Below are 15,063 nucleotides of genomic sequence, written 5' to 3'. Positions count from 1 at the left end.
CTACTACCACTCAAATTACAACATGGTATCTGAGTAGGTACTATTCTAAGAAATCTTATTTTTGACGGTTACGGTTAATATGGTATTTTATCTATTTTTTGTCGAAGTGTGAGAAAAATTGTTGTAAAAATACGTGAGGAAAGGCCCTTCTAATTTATAGCTTCAAATTACTATTTTAAATCAATGCCGAGTAGTTGTTAGTAAGGTCTAGCGAAATGTAATATACTACCTTATACTATCTCGAGAGAGTTATTTGTTACATTGTTAGCACCGAGGAATGCTGCCACAACCCATATTGTTACTTAGACCAGACTTTCGTGATTAAACTTATTATCTATAAATTTAGTACATTTCTTGATAAGTGCTATTCCGAGGGATGTTTTTATGTTCTTCTGAACTTAAGGACAGATTTAGTAAGGCCACATATAATATAATGTTTAAGAATTAATAAAAATATAATTTAAACAAAACGGCATTTTCTTCTCTTGTATCGAGCGATCATTCTCTCCATATTTAGTCAACAACAAAAATATGTTTCCAACAAAAATCAAATGTTTCTAATTATAGGATCCATAAATTTATTTTTTTTTCATTTTATTTTTTGGTAGTTGGTAAATTTTATGTTTACCAGTTGAAATAAGTAATGAACGCAAATGGTACAAATACTTACAACTTCATTACCAGTATTAAATGTGCATACTTTAGGCAAGTTAATCAAACCACTGAAAGAAAGAGTACAATTAAACTTTTTCTTTTATGGAGAAATGATTTTAGGATATTTAATTTACCGAAATGAGTATCCTTACAGGTAAACCAAGAATTTCGGCAAGGTACACATTTTAATAAACACTCCCATTTCATTGAATATGTCCAATATTCACACTGTGCAAGTTGTTATTCCAAATATTTATGTTACAAACACTCTTCCTGTTGATTGATTTACTCAAACATGATTCCAAAAGATTTAGTGCCAAAGGAACAGTACCTAAGTCGGATACAACGAAGAATATTTATATGGATAATGTTATTTTTCATGTCCTTGAGCGACTCCTAAGACTCTTTGTATTTCTTATCTACTACTATTTTGTTTTCCTCTTTGAGCATTCCAAAGCATCATGGGACTGTTTTTTCTAGTTTTTCGTCTGTCTCTTCTCTTGTGTGTGTGAATGTAAAAATGGCAGCCCTTGTTCAAGGTGTCCGATCTTCCTTAGCAATTAGTTCGTGTGTGTTAAGATCGACCTTTACGAAATCTGTCTTATTAGGGCTGCAACAAAAATGTTCAATTTCAAATTTAACATACAGCAAGCGAATAGCATTACACAAGCTAGTAAGTTGTTTGACTTCTATTTTGTGTTACAACCCTATCTTTGATGCTTATTTTTCAGTGATTAAATTAATTTACTTGTAGTCTTGAATTATTACAGTTCTTAAATATCTGTTCAAATCAACCTTAAGCTTTTTGAACTTTCTTATTGAAAAAATTAATATATTTACTTTACCTCTTGGTAAATTTACTAGGTAATGTGTATGCCCTTGCAATAATAACCTTAATCCAAACACCAATTTCAGAATGAAAAACAGATCAAGTCTAAGCCTGAAACTTTAAATATTACCGTATTCTTTATCTTGGAAGCAGATCTATTATTCAACAAAAATATGTACAAAAAGCAAATGTTTACAAGTTGTACATTGCTTTGGTTACTTTTCCTAATTGTAGTGCTTAACTCTTTTATTACAAGGCTATAGCAGTGTGAAACAGATTCCCATAGATTACATCCACAGAAAAGAATGAATTCCAAGACACTAATACTAACCTAGTTGGTGAACAACTTCTAACCTAATTACTTATAAACACTAGGCTATCGTAATATAAAATTTTAAGATATATACAACAAATTCAGGTAAATCTTAAGATCAGCGACTACCGCTCTGATCGCCGTAATTTTTTGCATTTCACAGAAAAAAAATTGTCTGATAGTGCATTTATTTGTTTTTTTTTTTTTTTGTCTTATTAGTTCGTAGGGCAGTAGTCCAGGTACTACTTCTAGTATAAACTCGTCTTATCTTATCAGTGATAAACGCGCACCGCTTATCTTTTGCCTGTAATGAAACCTGCGTTAGTTCTGTCTGAGTTTTGTTTGTGTAAGCAGTCATGGCGTGATCTGGGCTTGGACTTTGCAAGCTCGAGTAAATTTTTTTCTAAAAGAGCAAGCAGCGCAAAGCGCTGCGCAGCGGGCAAGCATCGCGTGATCTGAGTTTTGAATAGGCAAGCTAAGGTCTTTTTAGCGTGTGACAAGACCATCGCACGCCATGTTAATAACTTCACTAATTATTCCTTGTCCATGTGGGTTTGTTTGTTTACGTCTGGCGGTCAATCAAAGCCGTCCTATAGGTCACGTGATCCGCTCGGCCAATCGGAAACTTTCCTGTTTGTCACGTGACTACTGTCAACTCATCAAAACGACCATGGTCGGCCATTGTTTTTAGTCTGATAGTCAAAAATCTGTTATTTATGTGTTTTGTATTGCCAACATTGTACTGTCGAAAAACTGGTTTTGATATGTTTGCGATAATTGGGACTATTTTTTTCGGTGAAATTACGTTAATCTGTGTTAGTATGCAAAAAATTACTGCGATTGGACCGGTAGTCGCTGATCTTAAGATTTACCCAAATTCAAAACAAACTATAGAGTCTACTTATCTAAATAATGTAACTAAAATTGCATCAGAATAGTGCTGATCCGAAATGTCTGGCTATCAGTGCTTCAGTGGCGTCACTCTGTATTTCTGGGAAAGGAAGAAAAACATCCTCGAGATAGTAGACCTACCTAAATTCGAGCTCAGATCACGTGAGTGCTCAGTTAGTGACATCAGACAAGTGAAATACTCAGGGGCCAACTGGCCTACACAAGAAACATTGATGTAGTTAAAATAAAATAAGACTAAAAATAACAAATATAACCGGAAAAAAGAAACTTTTATAAATAATAAAACTAATGATCAACTTACAGAATATCTAATGAGGAGGAGGATATAGACGAAAATGGACACCACTTTTGATACACAAAGAAAAGAAATATGGGTAGGGTACGATAAGCGGACCCGGTTTTTTATATCGAAGAATGTAATCATCGATATCTAATATTCGCATCTCAAATCCTATACTATCAATCGATATAGTCCTCAATAACAATCATGTTTTAAATTAAAATATGAATTTAATATTTACAGTGATCACACAAATTATCATAACCAAAATTAGGAAAACTGAAGACGACCATATTTGCTCCTCTCACAGTCACAGTTGTTTCTTTCCCACAAATTTCACATTTAATGGGTTTTTTGGTATGAGTCCAACATGTTGAAGTTACGAAAATCATGTCTTATTTTTCAAAGCAATGTGTAGTTTTCTAAAGTTGACTGCCATTTTTAATATCAAATGTTACTTATATAAAATTGAAATATTACATTACAAGTATTATTTGAAAGTGTTTACAGCTGTTGATATAGATTATTTAAGTTAATTGTTCAAAATAATTAATCAGTATCGATTGTTTTTTCAATGGTCATGATTAAGTAAAATCGTTTGCCAATTTCAATATAAAAAACCGGGTCCGCTTATCGTACCCTACCTAAAAATCGTACAGAAATATAAAATTTTGTGTCCAACTAAAAATTACACAATATATGAACTTTCAATGTGACATCAGATCACGTTGGACAATCTAGCACGTGATCTGAGATGAGGGATGTTCCGATGATAAATGACCCCTGGCCATCAGTGTGGGCTTCGGTGGCGGCTTCCGCACTTTTGGTGAAAAAAGAAAAGCATCCCTCAATAGTACCCAGATTAAAGTTCAGTTAATAATGTGAACGTTCGTAAATGTTGACTTTAATGTATAGGCTAATAACAAATAGTAGATATGTACAGAGTGGTCTACACCTCGCTGACACTTCCTTTTGGGAGGCAGAAAACAAGAACTGATCGTCGTAATGACATGTAATTTTTACACCAAGTCAAATAAAGTCTGTTCTTCCTACTAATATATTTTTTAGATTCCTGGTAAGGTAAACTGTCAGGAAAAAAATAGTGGCCCCAGATAATACCACAGTAACAAAATATTTCTATTTCCTAAGTCTATTACTGTTGCATGTATTCCAGAATACCTCTGTCAGTATTTTTTATCTTTTTAAATTTTCAATGCATTGATCATCGGCTATTCTGGTTAAATACAACACATGTTTCTAGGCTACTTAGATAATTTTTTGACATGATCAACAGGTTTTCTTCCCAAAATAATACTCACAATTTTTTTAGTGTATGTATTTCCTGATGTTGGCCTGTCAATGCAGGGGTCACAGTATCAGTGTCACTACAGCAATTTTTCAACATACGAGGTGTGTCCAAAAAGTATCTGACCTTGACGTCTGGCATGAACTGACGTTACTCGGCGGCAACGGTAATCTCCTCCCACTTCCGGAAACACTCCTTAAATTCATTTGGTAGAATGGCTACCAGGTCCTTCGTTGCAGTTTTTTTATTTGTTCAACATCGTCAAATCTTTTTCCTTTCAAAAGAATTTTTAATTTCGGAAATAGCCAGAAGTCACAAGGAGCTATGTCAGAACTGTAGGGAGGCTGTCGTAGTTGGTTGATGTTGTGTTTGACCAAAAAACGCTGATTAAGATTTGAGGAATGAGCTGGCGCGTTGTCGTGGTTCAGGATTCAGTCACGGCTTGTCCACAGTTCAGGTCGTTTCCTTCGCAGTGCATCTCGTAGCCGCCTTAGAACCTCAAGATAATACTCCTTATTCACTGTCTGCCTCTTGGAGCATATTCGTGATGAACAACGCCGTTCTGGTAAAAAAAAACTGTCAGCATTGTCTTGACATTGCTTTGACTTTGTCTTGCTTTTTTCGGCCTTTGCTCTTCGTGAGTTTTCCACTGTGAAGATTGAGCCTTTGTTTCAGGGTCGTAGCCATAAACTCATGACTCATCACCAGTAATAACTTTTTTAAATAGCCCTTGGTCACTTTTTATCAAATCCAGATTGTCCTGTGCGATTTCAAGCTGACAGTTCTGACGATTTTGGTATTCCTAAATCTTCTTTCAGCTCTCGGACAGTCAATCGACGGTTTTCATTAATTGCTGCACGAACACGTTCAACATTTTCAGCGTTTCTGGCTATTGAAGGCCTGCCAGATCGGTCATCACTCTCCACTGATATGTGAACATTTTTAAACCGCCTAAACCACTCTTTTATTTGTGTATCGCCCATAGACACGTCACCATAAACTTTCTGTATCATAGTAATTGTCTCTGATGCTGAATGGCCAAGTTTTTGGCAAAATTTAATGCAAATGCGCTGCTCAACACGTTCAGTCATATTGAAATGTGATGCACACACACGGCAGTACTGCACGGAACAGAGCGCTGTGACTCACTGAGTGACCGGATCGTATTCAATGCCTAATATGGGAAGGAGTAGGCTCGCACCTCCCCTTCAATAACCGGTTCGAGCCAGTCGGTTATGCTGCGGCCACCTACTGGTCAGCGGTCGGATACTTTTTGGACAGACCTCGTATAGATAAGAAATAACTAAATCTTTTGTTGAATCATTAAAACTGTTTTTCTTTCAATAACAATATTACTCATGAAAGAAAACGACTGTCAGTACACTTGTTTACAACCACATTGTCTTAGTTGGTATGCTGTTGTATAGTCCTGTATATTTTAGCCAACCATTATATTCCTTCCATCCAACCAAATATAATCAATTTAATAACCAAGTGTAATTTAGCATTCTACTCTACCATTTTCAGTTAGTGGATACAAAAATAAAACATTCTTACTTTAAAAGAAAGTCAAGTTAAGAAGTGTAAGTAAAATAGAAAGAAATGTACTGAAAGAGAGGTGTGGAAGAGTGGTGCTGGTGAAAAATGAGGAAAGCATTGAATGAATGGAAAAAAAAAGGCAGGGTCTTATTGAAGTAATAAATTAAATTGTAGAGCTTATAAGAGAATCAACAGAGTAATATTTATCATAATTTTTTACGGTAACTTAAAAACTGGACAAGTATTAAATTTTTAAATACCAATACCTACATGTTTAAATGTAAAACACCTTTTTTATAGTGAGCTGTGTCCTATTTTATGTTTTTCTTCCACAGCAAGTGACGAGGGTGTGTGAAGATGCTAGAAGGTTCTGCTCCCAACAGTCTAAAGCTTCGATAGGAGAAAGAGTTCTGAAAGTGTGCAAGGCTTATGACAAAATTCACGGAGAAGAGGTACTTATTTTTGTTAGTTACATTTGCTTTACTTTTCAGGTGCCACAAACGGCCATGCGGCACTACAGTATGGACCCCCCTCTAACTCTAGAGCTTATACGTGATAGAGTTCTGTTGGTCCTCAAACTATACGATAAAGTTGATCCAGCAAAGGTATTTGTCGATTTAGGCTACTTCTGTATTTATATATAATTTCTCGAGCTTTACCAGGTAATTTTAACTACTTTTCAGGGTTTGAAAAGAACACATTATTAATGCATTAGGCCTTCATAAAAACCACTTTGAGAAGGAAACCATTTCACTTTTTAAATAGATTTAAGATGTTTTTTTGTTTTTTTTATGTGTCATTTTTATGCGTGTTTAATAAAACGTTAAAATTAATGATCTCTGATTTTAAGCTTCCTAATGATCTACTGTTTAACTCCTTTAAATTTATTGATTTTTCCATTACTCATTCCATTTTACCTGAGATTTTGGATAATCCATATAATATTATAAATATTACAAATTTCATTTCGAACATGTTGCCTTTTTATTGTTTAAAATTTAGACATACTAGAACCAAAACTCTATTGTTAATCCATAATATGGTAGAGTCCAAAAGTTCCTCAAATTGTTACTTTTTTATAAAAGTATGGATGTGTTGAAGAAAGATTCCTATTATTCTGCTATTGGCAGCACTGCTGGTGAAAGTGCCAAGCCGGTATCCTTTCTAATACTACTATTCAGAAAACTGTTGAAAAAATCTATTTTTCTGCTGTTTATTCTGTTTTGATTCAAATTACTGATGTGTTGGTGGTTTTGAAGAACTTTCTTTTGATGATTGTAATTTATATTGTGTCATCGCTTACCACAATTCCTTCTTAAAGCTTTCATAAATCTGGACATATTTAATTTTACTTTCTCAAGGAATAACACTTTCAGAAACATATACCAATAGTTTTAAAATTGTAAACTAAATTACCCTATGCATGTTTAGATCTTCATAATACACATTCAAATCATCAAGAGAATAACGTTGCTAACGTTACTGTGTGAAATCCCAATTGAAATCAATAAAATATGTATTCAACCGTCTGTGTTCAATTATCTAGAACATGATGAATGTTGTTATCTTATCAACACTGCCTTCTGCTGTAGAAATGAAGGGGTGTCATCTACCTTCGAAGATCATATTCGTAGTTTGAGTGGCCTATATTAAAGCACTCTTACACTGCAATATTTTGAAAAAATGAAACATTTGATGTTGGAAACAACTTATTGCTTTTAACAGAAGTAATAGAAAGAATAGAAAATACTTCAGTGCTGTCTTCGGCAATAGTGCCACGGAATAGAAATTTTCTGTACATCAATTGCAGGAATTTTTGACTACGTTCCATGGATAAATATTTTTCTTACTGTCACAGCCCATTTATACCTTCTTCTTCGTTTTTGTGTATATATATATTTTTATATGCAGTAAATACTTTTGTATCAGAGGCAGTCTCTTAGACATAGTTAAAGTTAGTTATAAGTCTTTTTGAACCTTTTGCAGACTTGAAATGGTTGCTCTATGTATGCGTTCATAAAGTAAGCTTTTAGAGTTTTTCCAACCAGCAGACTTTAGATGTAATAGAAAAAATACAACCCTAGGGGAATTTTATAAATTTATTGCTTGATATGTATACATTATGACAGTGACATTTTGATATGACTGGTTGTAATTGGCCAAAACTCACTATAATTATGTTAAATAAAACACAATTTTGTCAATAATAATTACTTTGCATCATATAAAGTTACAACTTATTTACTTGAGTTTTAAGTTCAAAAGTGCATACTATACATTTTAAGTTTTAAAATTAAAAAAAAAATGGATTGAAGTAATTCTTAAGTTTGTTAATTTTAATTTATTGTCAAATAATCTGATCTGTAATCCCCCATGAGTTATACAGGAGTGCACTGTGTTCCACAAGTTATATTGTGTTTCACAGTAATACTATTTTGTATATGAGAACAGATACTGTACTAAACAGTATTCTGTTGACTGTATCATGATACATCTCCATAAACATGTGTACAATGTAGCAATCAAGTTTAGCAATACTTTTACATTGCTTACAGTATAAGATTAAAATAGTAAAAATATCAAATAATTGCAGTATAAAATACACCCGTTCAAAGGTTTATTAGTAATTATTACTACTGAAAGGTGTATGTAAAAAAGCTATATTGCTCTAATTATGAATTTTTTTTATGGCACCAAACAAATTTTAACATGTTCACGATGACTTGCCAGGTACAATCTAGGCTTACGTAAAGCGCGTCATGCGCCCAAATGGGTACACATCACTATGCATTTCCTTATCGTATTTTTATGTTTGGCAATTCACAAATCTTGGTGGTTTGTTAAATATGATACCACGCTTAAAGAAATATATCCTCAACCTATCGTGTACACCGTCAGATACAAGATTGCTTAATTGTTTAGGTACCCCATGGTGTTTTGGGACAGTTGAGATTCAAAGAATGCAATTGTGTGTTCAATGTTTGCTTTATAAAGTTAACTATCTCTAAATTGGTTTTGTGTGTTTCACTTGATTACATACGTATATTCCCAGATATATAAAAAATATTGTATTTTGATGTAGCCTACAGGGTACTCAACCATACCTCATTAGATGATTTGTTAAAGTAAAAATAATGCTCAAGAAATGTATGCACAGTGATGTCTTGCTTAAGACGCCACTAACCACCATTAAGTTTTCATTTGACTCTGTTTTTTTTTTTATAAATAAAACTAGCTGTTCCCCGCGGCTTCACACACTTTTTGTAAGCTTTGCTCGTGTATGAGCATTTCTGGTTCAAGTGAATTATATTGTCAACGCCGATGTAGAGTTTACCTTGTTGACACTATCAACAATCAACAAGATCTGCCAAAAGTGTATGTTTATAGTCATTGTACACGTACATGTACTTAATAATAAAGTGGTCTAAGTAAGATATAAGCTATAAGGCCAAACAGAAATTCATTTGAAAGACAAATATCCATAAAAACTTAGCGCCTTCACATAGTGTGTGGTTATTATACACAACTATCTCGTAATTGTAGTTTACAATGTGCAGGCGCTTTGATAACTTATATATTTTGCAGCGCCTCCTGGTGGTGAGTTACATCAATGGGCATAGCATATAAACCTTCTACGTGGAAAAATACATATACATACAAATTTTCATAATGATCGGTCAAATAGTTTCTGAGTCTATAAAGGACAAACACACAAACATTCATTTTTATATGTATAGATTATGTAGCTGCTCAAGGTATGAATTTCAAACTTGATGTTAGTCTCAGCATGGTGTAGGCCTAAAAAAGTTTAGAGAAGGTTCAATGGCTTCCTTTTTGAACAAGAAGTAAAATAATATTTTCCTGCAACTGTTTTATACAAGGAAGTTAGTAAGACTTCAAATGTACTGAATATGAGTATGTTACAGATTTGGATTGATATTTCTCTTTATCTGAGGCTTTCTAATACAAAAAGTCATATGGTTATTTTATTAATTGTTAAAATTAAATCTTATGATCTCTTTTTCAGTTGAAACTGGAGTCACATTTCATGAATGACCTAGGACTCGACTCCCTGGACCATGTTGAGGTCATAATGGCTATGGAGGATGAGTTTGGTAAGAAAAGATTTTTAGCGTTTAATCGCACAAAATAGGTTTTAGGGTTAAATACGGAAAAGTAACTAATTTGTCTTAACCCTTCCTACGCCGAGTGCGGATATATCAGAATGGTACACTTTGACTGACCAAAACACCAAACACGAGTATATCCAATATTACACATTGTGTCTCTTGAAGAGATTTTAGTCCACAAAAGACCTTCAAAATGGCAGGTGCATGCTCTGTAAGTGGTTGATAAGGAAGTATTTATATACGACCTTCACTCTGCGGCAGGGGGAAGGTGTGCCCTTTGTCTAGCGCTGTCCATCTGCACTTCTGTTGTGTGTGTCCTACAGAGCCATAACCAAATATATCCCTTGTCTTCCCAGATGATAGACTTTATCTGTGAAACCTTAGATAAGGAAAGCTCTAATTTATATAAATTATCAATTTTATTAGTTTGTACCAAGGATTTGAATTTAGATTAAATTCACTATATGGTAAATAGTTATTTTTATCAATAAATATGCTAATTTTAACTAAAGTTCCCTGTTTAATATTTTTGGGGTTTACCTCTTATAGCATATTTATAATAAAAAATTAGCTTTGAACTTGGCATTGGAGAAATCAATGGATTTATTAGTGGTGTGGGAAGGGTTAAATTCTGTTCAGAGTGACCAATTTCAAAATTAACCAAATAAATTTGAAATTCTCAGTTGAAAAAATTAAATCAATTAGTTAAAGTTATATGTATATAAATATCAGGTGTGGCTAGCAAGAAACCGGATTAATATTGTAGCTACATAATAAATTCAGTAAGGCTGAACATCGTATGGCCGCTCACATGATTCCCCCCTCCACCTGTTGTCAGGTTTCATCTAGCTTCCGCATTCATCCTGTCCGTAGCGCCAATTATATACAGTTTATGTTTTACGCTGCATCGGAAAAATGTTAAGTGTACAGATAGAACAATAATTAAACATAAAATTTCTGTTTACACTTGGAAAATCAGCACTTTCAATTGCCACAAGTGGTGATGATTGTTAATCACAAATACAAGTGTTTGAGTGGTTTAAACTATTTAAAGATGGCCGAAGATACAAGTGATGACACACTTCCTGGCAAACCATTGTCAGTAAAACATGATGCAAATATTTAAAAAATCTACCTTGTTTGACAGCTATCAGAGCAATGTCTTAATTAACAGGAAGTGACAAGGAAAGAGTTTGGCAGATTCTTCTTTGCACAACAATATTACTTGTGATGAATCATGGTTGTTTTTATTTATGATCCCGTTAAAAAAAACATCACTCAATGTATTGGGAATGACTCAAATTTCACAGGGTATCAGAGAGGCAAACAGTGAATCAGTATTAATATATTAGTGTCCTGAGTACCTTACATGAGCATATACAGGTTATGGCTCCTCCTCCAGGACAATGCCCCCACTAACAACGCTTTATCAGTCAAGACGGTTTTAGCCAAGCACAACATCCGGTTAGACCGTCCATCCTACTCATCTAACTTGGCCCTTAGCCCTATAATTTTTTTTTTTTTATTCCCTAAAGTCAAATCAGCTTTAAAAAGAAAAATATTTGAGCCTGTTGAAGCAGTAAAAAAAAAAAAAAAACAAGTGGTAGAAGTCATGGACAGGATTACTGAAAATTATTTGCAGCATTGATAAACACAGTGGAAATTGCCCTGTCTGAATTTTTTCTAGACACACCTCAGTGAGAGGTCCAGATTCAAGTCCCGGCCGAGCAAATACTTGTTGTGATTGAATTTAAATTAGGCTATTTTTGTTTATACAAATTTAACTCGTGCAGTCCATACATATAAGCACGAGGGCTGACAATGCTCTAAATGCTATAACTGTGTATATGCACAAAACGATTGTTCCCTTGTTTTGTGATAGTAGTTCTGATTTAATCTTGTTGAGTTTGCGGGAAGTATGTATCACTAGTCTATAGATATGCTGTATACCACGTGACTATGTTATTGATCAATGATAGAATGGTTTTTGTCTCACAGCTCGTTAGTAGCTCAACGTCTTAAGCACGTATATGCATATGCAACTGGCGTGCCAAGCAGCTGTTGTATTTTGTTCTATAACTCTGTAATTAGTGCCAATAGTTGAATATATGTTACATCCTTTCATTTACTGTATTAAAAGTTCCAATACTACTTTTCAGACATACAAAATAACATCCTATAATGGGCTAAGAACTTGAAAAAACTTATATCTTTTTCATATACAGGGTCTGTATAATAAGTAACCGGACTGAGCCTGCCTCGCTCCGTCAAAGCGTCTGCTAACCGGTATCTGGTGCTGTAGTGGTGGTGGGTCTAGTGAAAGGGAACCGGACTGCAGCAATTGCCTCCAAGCGCTTGGAGAGTTAGTATCGAGCGAGAGCGGAGTGCATGTTCAGTTACCCCGTCGGAGTGAAAATAGAGAGTACGATCGAGCAACGTTTTAGCATTAAATTTTGTGTCAAACTCAAGAAAACGGCCACGGAAACTCTTCAAATGATTCAAGAGGCTTACGGTGAGGATGCTCTGTCCAGAACTCAGGTGTGTCAGTGGCACAAAAATTTCCGGGAGGGCCGCGATGACGTCCATGACAAACAGCGCGTCGGCCTCCATCAACGAGTCACACGGACACAAATGTGCAAAACGTGCGTGATGTGTTGAACAGTGATCGTCGTCTGAACATTCGGGCTATCGCAGATGAGGTCGGAATTGATAAGATGACCGTTCAAAACATTATTAAGAACGATCTGGGCATGAGGAAGATCTGCGCGAAGCTGGTACCCAAACACCTGACTGATGAGCCAAAGAAGCGTCATGTTGCTGTCGCTTCGGAAATCCTTGATCGACTGCAAACCGAACCAGAGTTTTTTAACCACGTTATTACAGGAGACGAGATTTGGGTTTTTGAATACGATCCTGAGACGAAGCGGCAGAGTTCGGAGTGGCACACACCGGCGTCACCACGACCGAAAAAAGTGCGCATGAGCAAATCGAAGGTGAAGTCAATGCTCATTGCTTTCTTTGACGTGAAAGGCATTGTTCACAAAGAGTTTGTGCCACCCGGTCAAACTGTAAACGGCCAGTACTACAGAGAGGTGCTCCGTCGACTAACCGCCCGGGTTCACCGAGTCCGTCCGGAGATTGCCGATTCGTGGATTCTCCATCACGACAATGCACCGTCGCACACCTGCCTGCTCGTCACCGAACAGTTAGCAAAGCAGTCGAGGGCAACGTTGCCACAGCCTCCTTACAGCCCAGATATGGCACCACCGGACTTCTTTCTGTTCCCCAAGATCAAGAGACACTTTAAGGGGACGCGGTTCGGGACTCTGGAAAACGTTCAACGTGCTACGACGAGGGCTCTAGACAACATCGAGGTTGCCGACTTCCAGGGAGCGTTCAGGGATTGGATAATATGGTATCAGCGTGTTATCGACTCCAATGGGGACTACTTTGAAGATTTCCAAAGAAAAATTGTACATATTTTGCCAATAAAAAATTTCCTGAAGTCAGTCTGGTTACTTATTATACAGATCCTGTATGCCATGCAGTTGTACATGTTTTTATAATTATTTTATGCAAATGATATAGTATTTGTTCATTTCCTTGTTTACCTAGTACATACAGATATATTCTACATAATTATTGATATATGTCATTAACCTAACAGTAACGTTAATAGAATTTCTTAATCAATAAGTACTATAATTATCGTGTATTACTATTATATTACAATACGTCTAATATTAACTACATAAATCAGTGAATATAGAAGTTTACCTCAAAATATTATCTAAATGAGTATACTAAAGTTTCAATGAAAAATGATTTACCTTTTTTCTTACTTATGCAAATTTGTGAAATTGTAAGAAACTTTTTGGAGGAAATAACAAGAATTTGGATCCTGCAGTTGTGGGTTTTTTTATTAAAAAGTTCTACGCTATGTTATGATAGATAATTTATATGGCGAGCATTATAAAGTTATGATTTGCTCCTAATTTAGGTATACTATTTTCATTTGATTTCACAAGCATGATAGTTTGATAAATATATAGACCATGTATGGTTCATTAGAAAAATATTGTTTGATTTGACAGATGCATTGCAAATCTAACATTATTTTAATCGCTTTTTGGTTGGTGGAGAATTGGGTCAAAATTTCTTATTGTTACATAAGTATATGAGTGTAAATATAAAATTTGAATTACGTATACTGAAAAAATAACAAAGTTTGTGGTTAGCGCAATGAAAAAACTTGAATTGTGCGTCATCTGATGTTTCAAATTTCTGTTATAATGTAACAAAAAATTGAAATCATTTGTGCATGAAGTATGTTAAAATCTTAATTTTTTGTACCATCAGAAAATTTTTCTTCACTTTTTCAGGGGAACATTCTAGTTTTTAAGTTAAATCAACCCTGTATCTATCTAAGAATGATGCCACATTCTGTTTTTTTTTCCTTAGGTTTTGAGATCCCAGATGATGATGCAGAGAGGCTGTTGAAGCCCATCGACATTGTCAACTACGTCTGTGACAAGACAGACGTTTACGAGTAACTTTACTTCACCACCTCAGTGTAGAATTATATTTGCCTTTAGATTGTAAAAAGTCATCCAGCGATTAGACTTTACTTGCAAGAGCCATTCCCTTGCACAACATCTACATTTATTTTGTTTTCAATAAATTGTTGAAGGTTTTGTACTTTTTTTTGTTCATTGCCCAGGCTATCTGTTATTGGTTTATAAGTTGTATGTATTGTAAGTGTTAATTTGAGTATAATAAACACTTTTGGTGAATTTACTTAATATTTACCAGCCACTTGTATAAAGATCATGATTTTTTTGTCATCATCCAGTTTTTAATAATTATGACTTTTACTCTTTGAAGTACAGTATTAAATTAAATGTCCATCAATGTCATGGGGACTCGGTTGGACTAGTTGATAGGTACTCAAATGGAACCGTTAATGCAACACTACAGGAAGGTGGCTCAAAACAATTTTGCAAATATATTGTCCCGGAATAGTGATTGGTATGGAGGTGACATTCATTCTAATAGATCTACTTAAATGATCTAGAGAAAGCCAGCAATATAATACAAATT

At 34.8% G+C, this 15,063-nt stretch overlaps 1 protein-coding gene across 2 annotated transcripts; it reads left to right on the top strand.

Moving 5' to 3' along the window:
* Positions 1-1,130: 1,130 nt before the first annotated feature.
* Positions 1,131-14,657, top strand: LOC124367551 (acyl carrier protein, mitochondrial-like). Of its 2 annotated transcripts, none has more exons than XM_046824482.1 (4): positions 1,131-1,327; positions 6,169-6,285; positions 9,861-9,948; positions 14,425-14,657. In XM_046824482.1, the coding sequence occupies exons 1-4, from the start codon at positions 1,175-1,177 to the stop codon at positions 14,514-14,516; spliced, it is 450 nt and encodes a 149-aa protein (XP_046680438.1). In that variant the 5' UTR covers positions 1,131-1,174; the 3' UTR covers positions 14,517-14,657. The 2 variants fall into 2 exon arrangements, with proteins under 2 accessions (XP_046680438.1, XP_046680439.1); XM_046824483.1 differs by lacking the exon at positions 6,169-6,285 and adding an exon at positions 6,325-6,438 and having other exon boundaries at positions 1,132-1,327.
* Positions 14,658-15,063: the final 406 nt, after the last annotated feature.

Source organism: Homalodisca vitripennis, chromosome 8 (genome assembly GCF_021130785.1).
Source record: "Homalodisca vitripennis isolate AUS2020 chromosome 8, UT_GWSS_2.1, whole genome shotgun sequence".
Lineage (NCBI taxonomy): Eukaryota > Metazoa > Arthropoda > Insecta > Hemiptera > Cicadellidae > Homalodisca > Homalodisca vitripennis.
The sequence above is the reverse complement of the archived record's forward strand: the minus strand, read 5'-3'. Positions and strand labels throughout refer to the sequence as shown.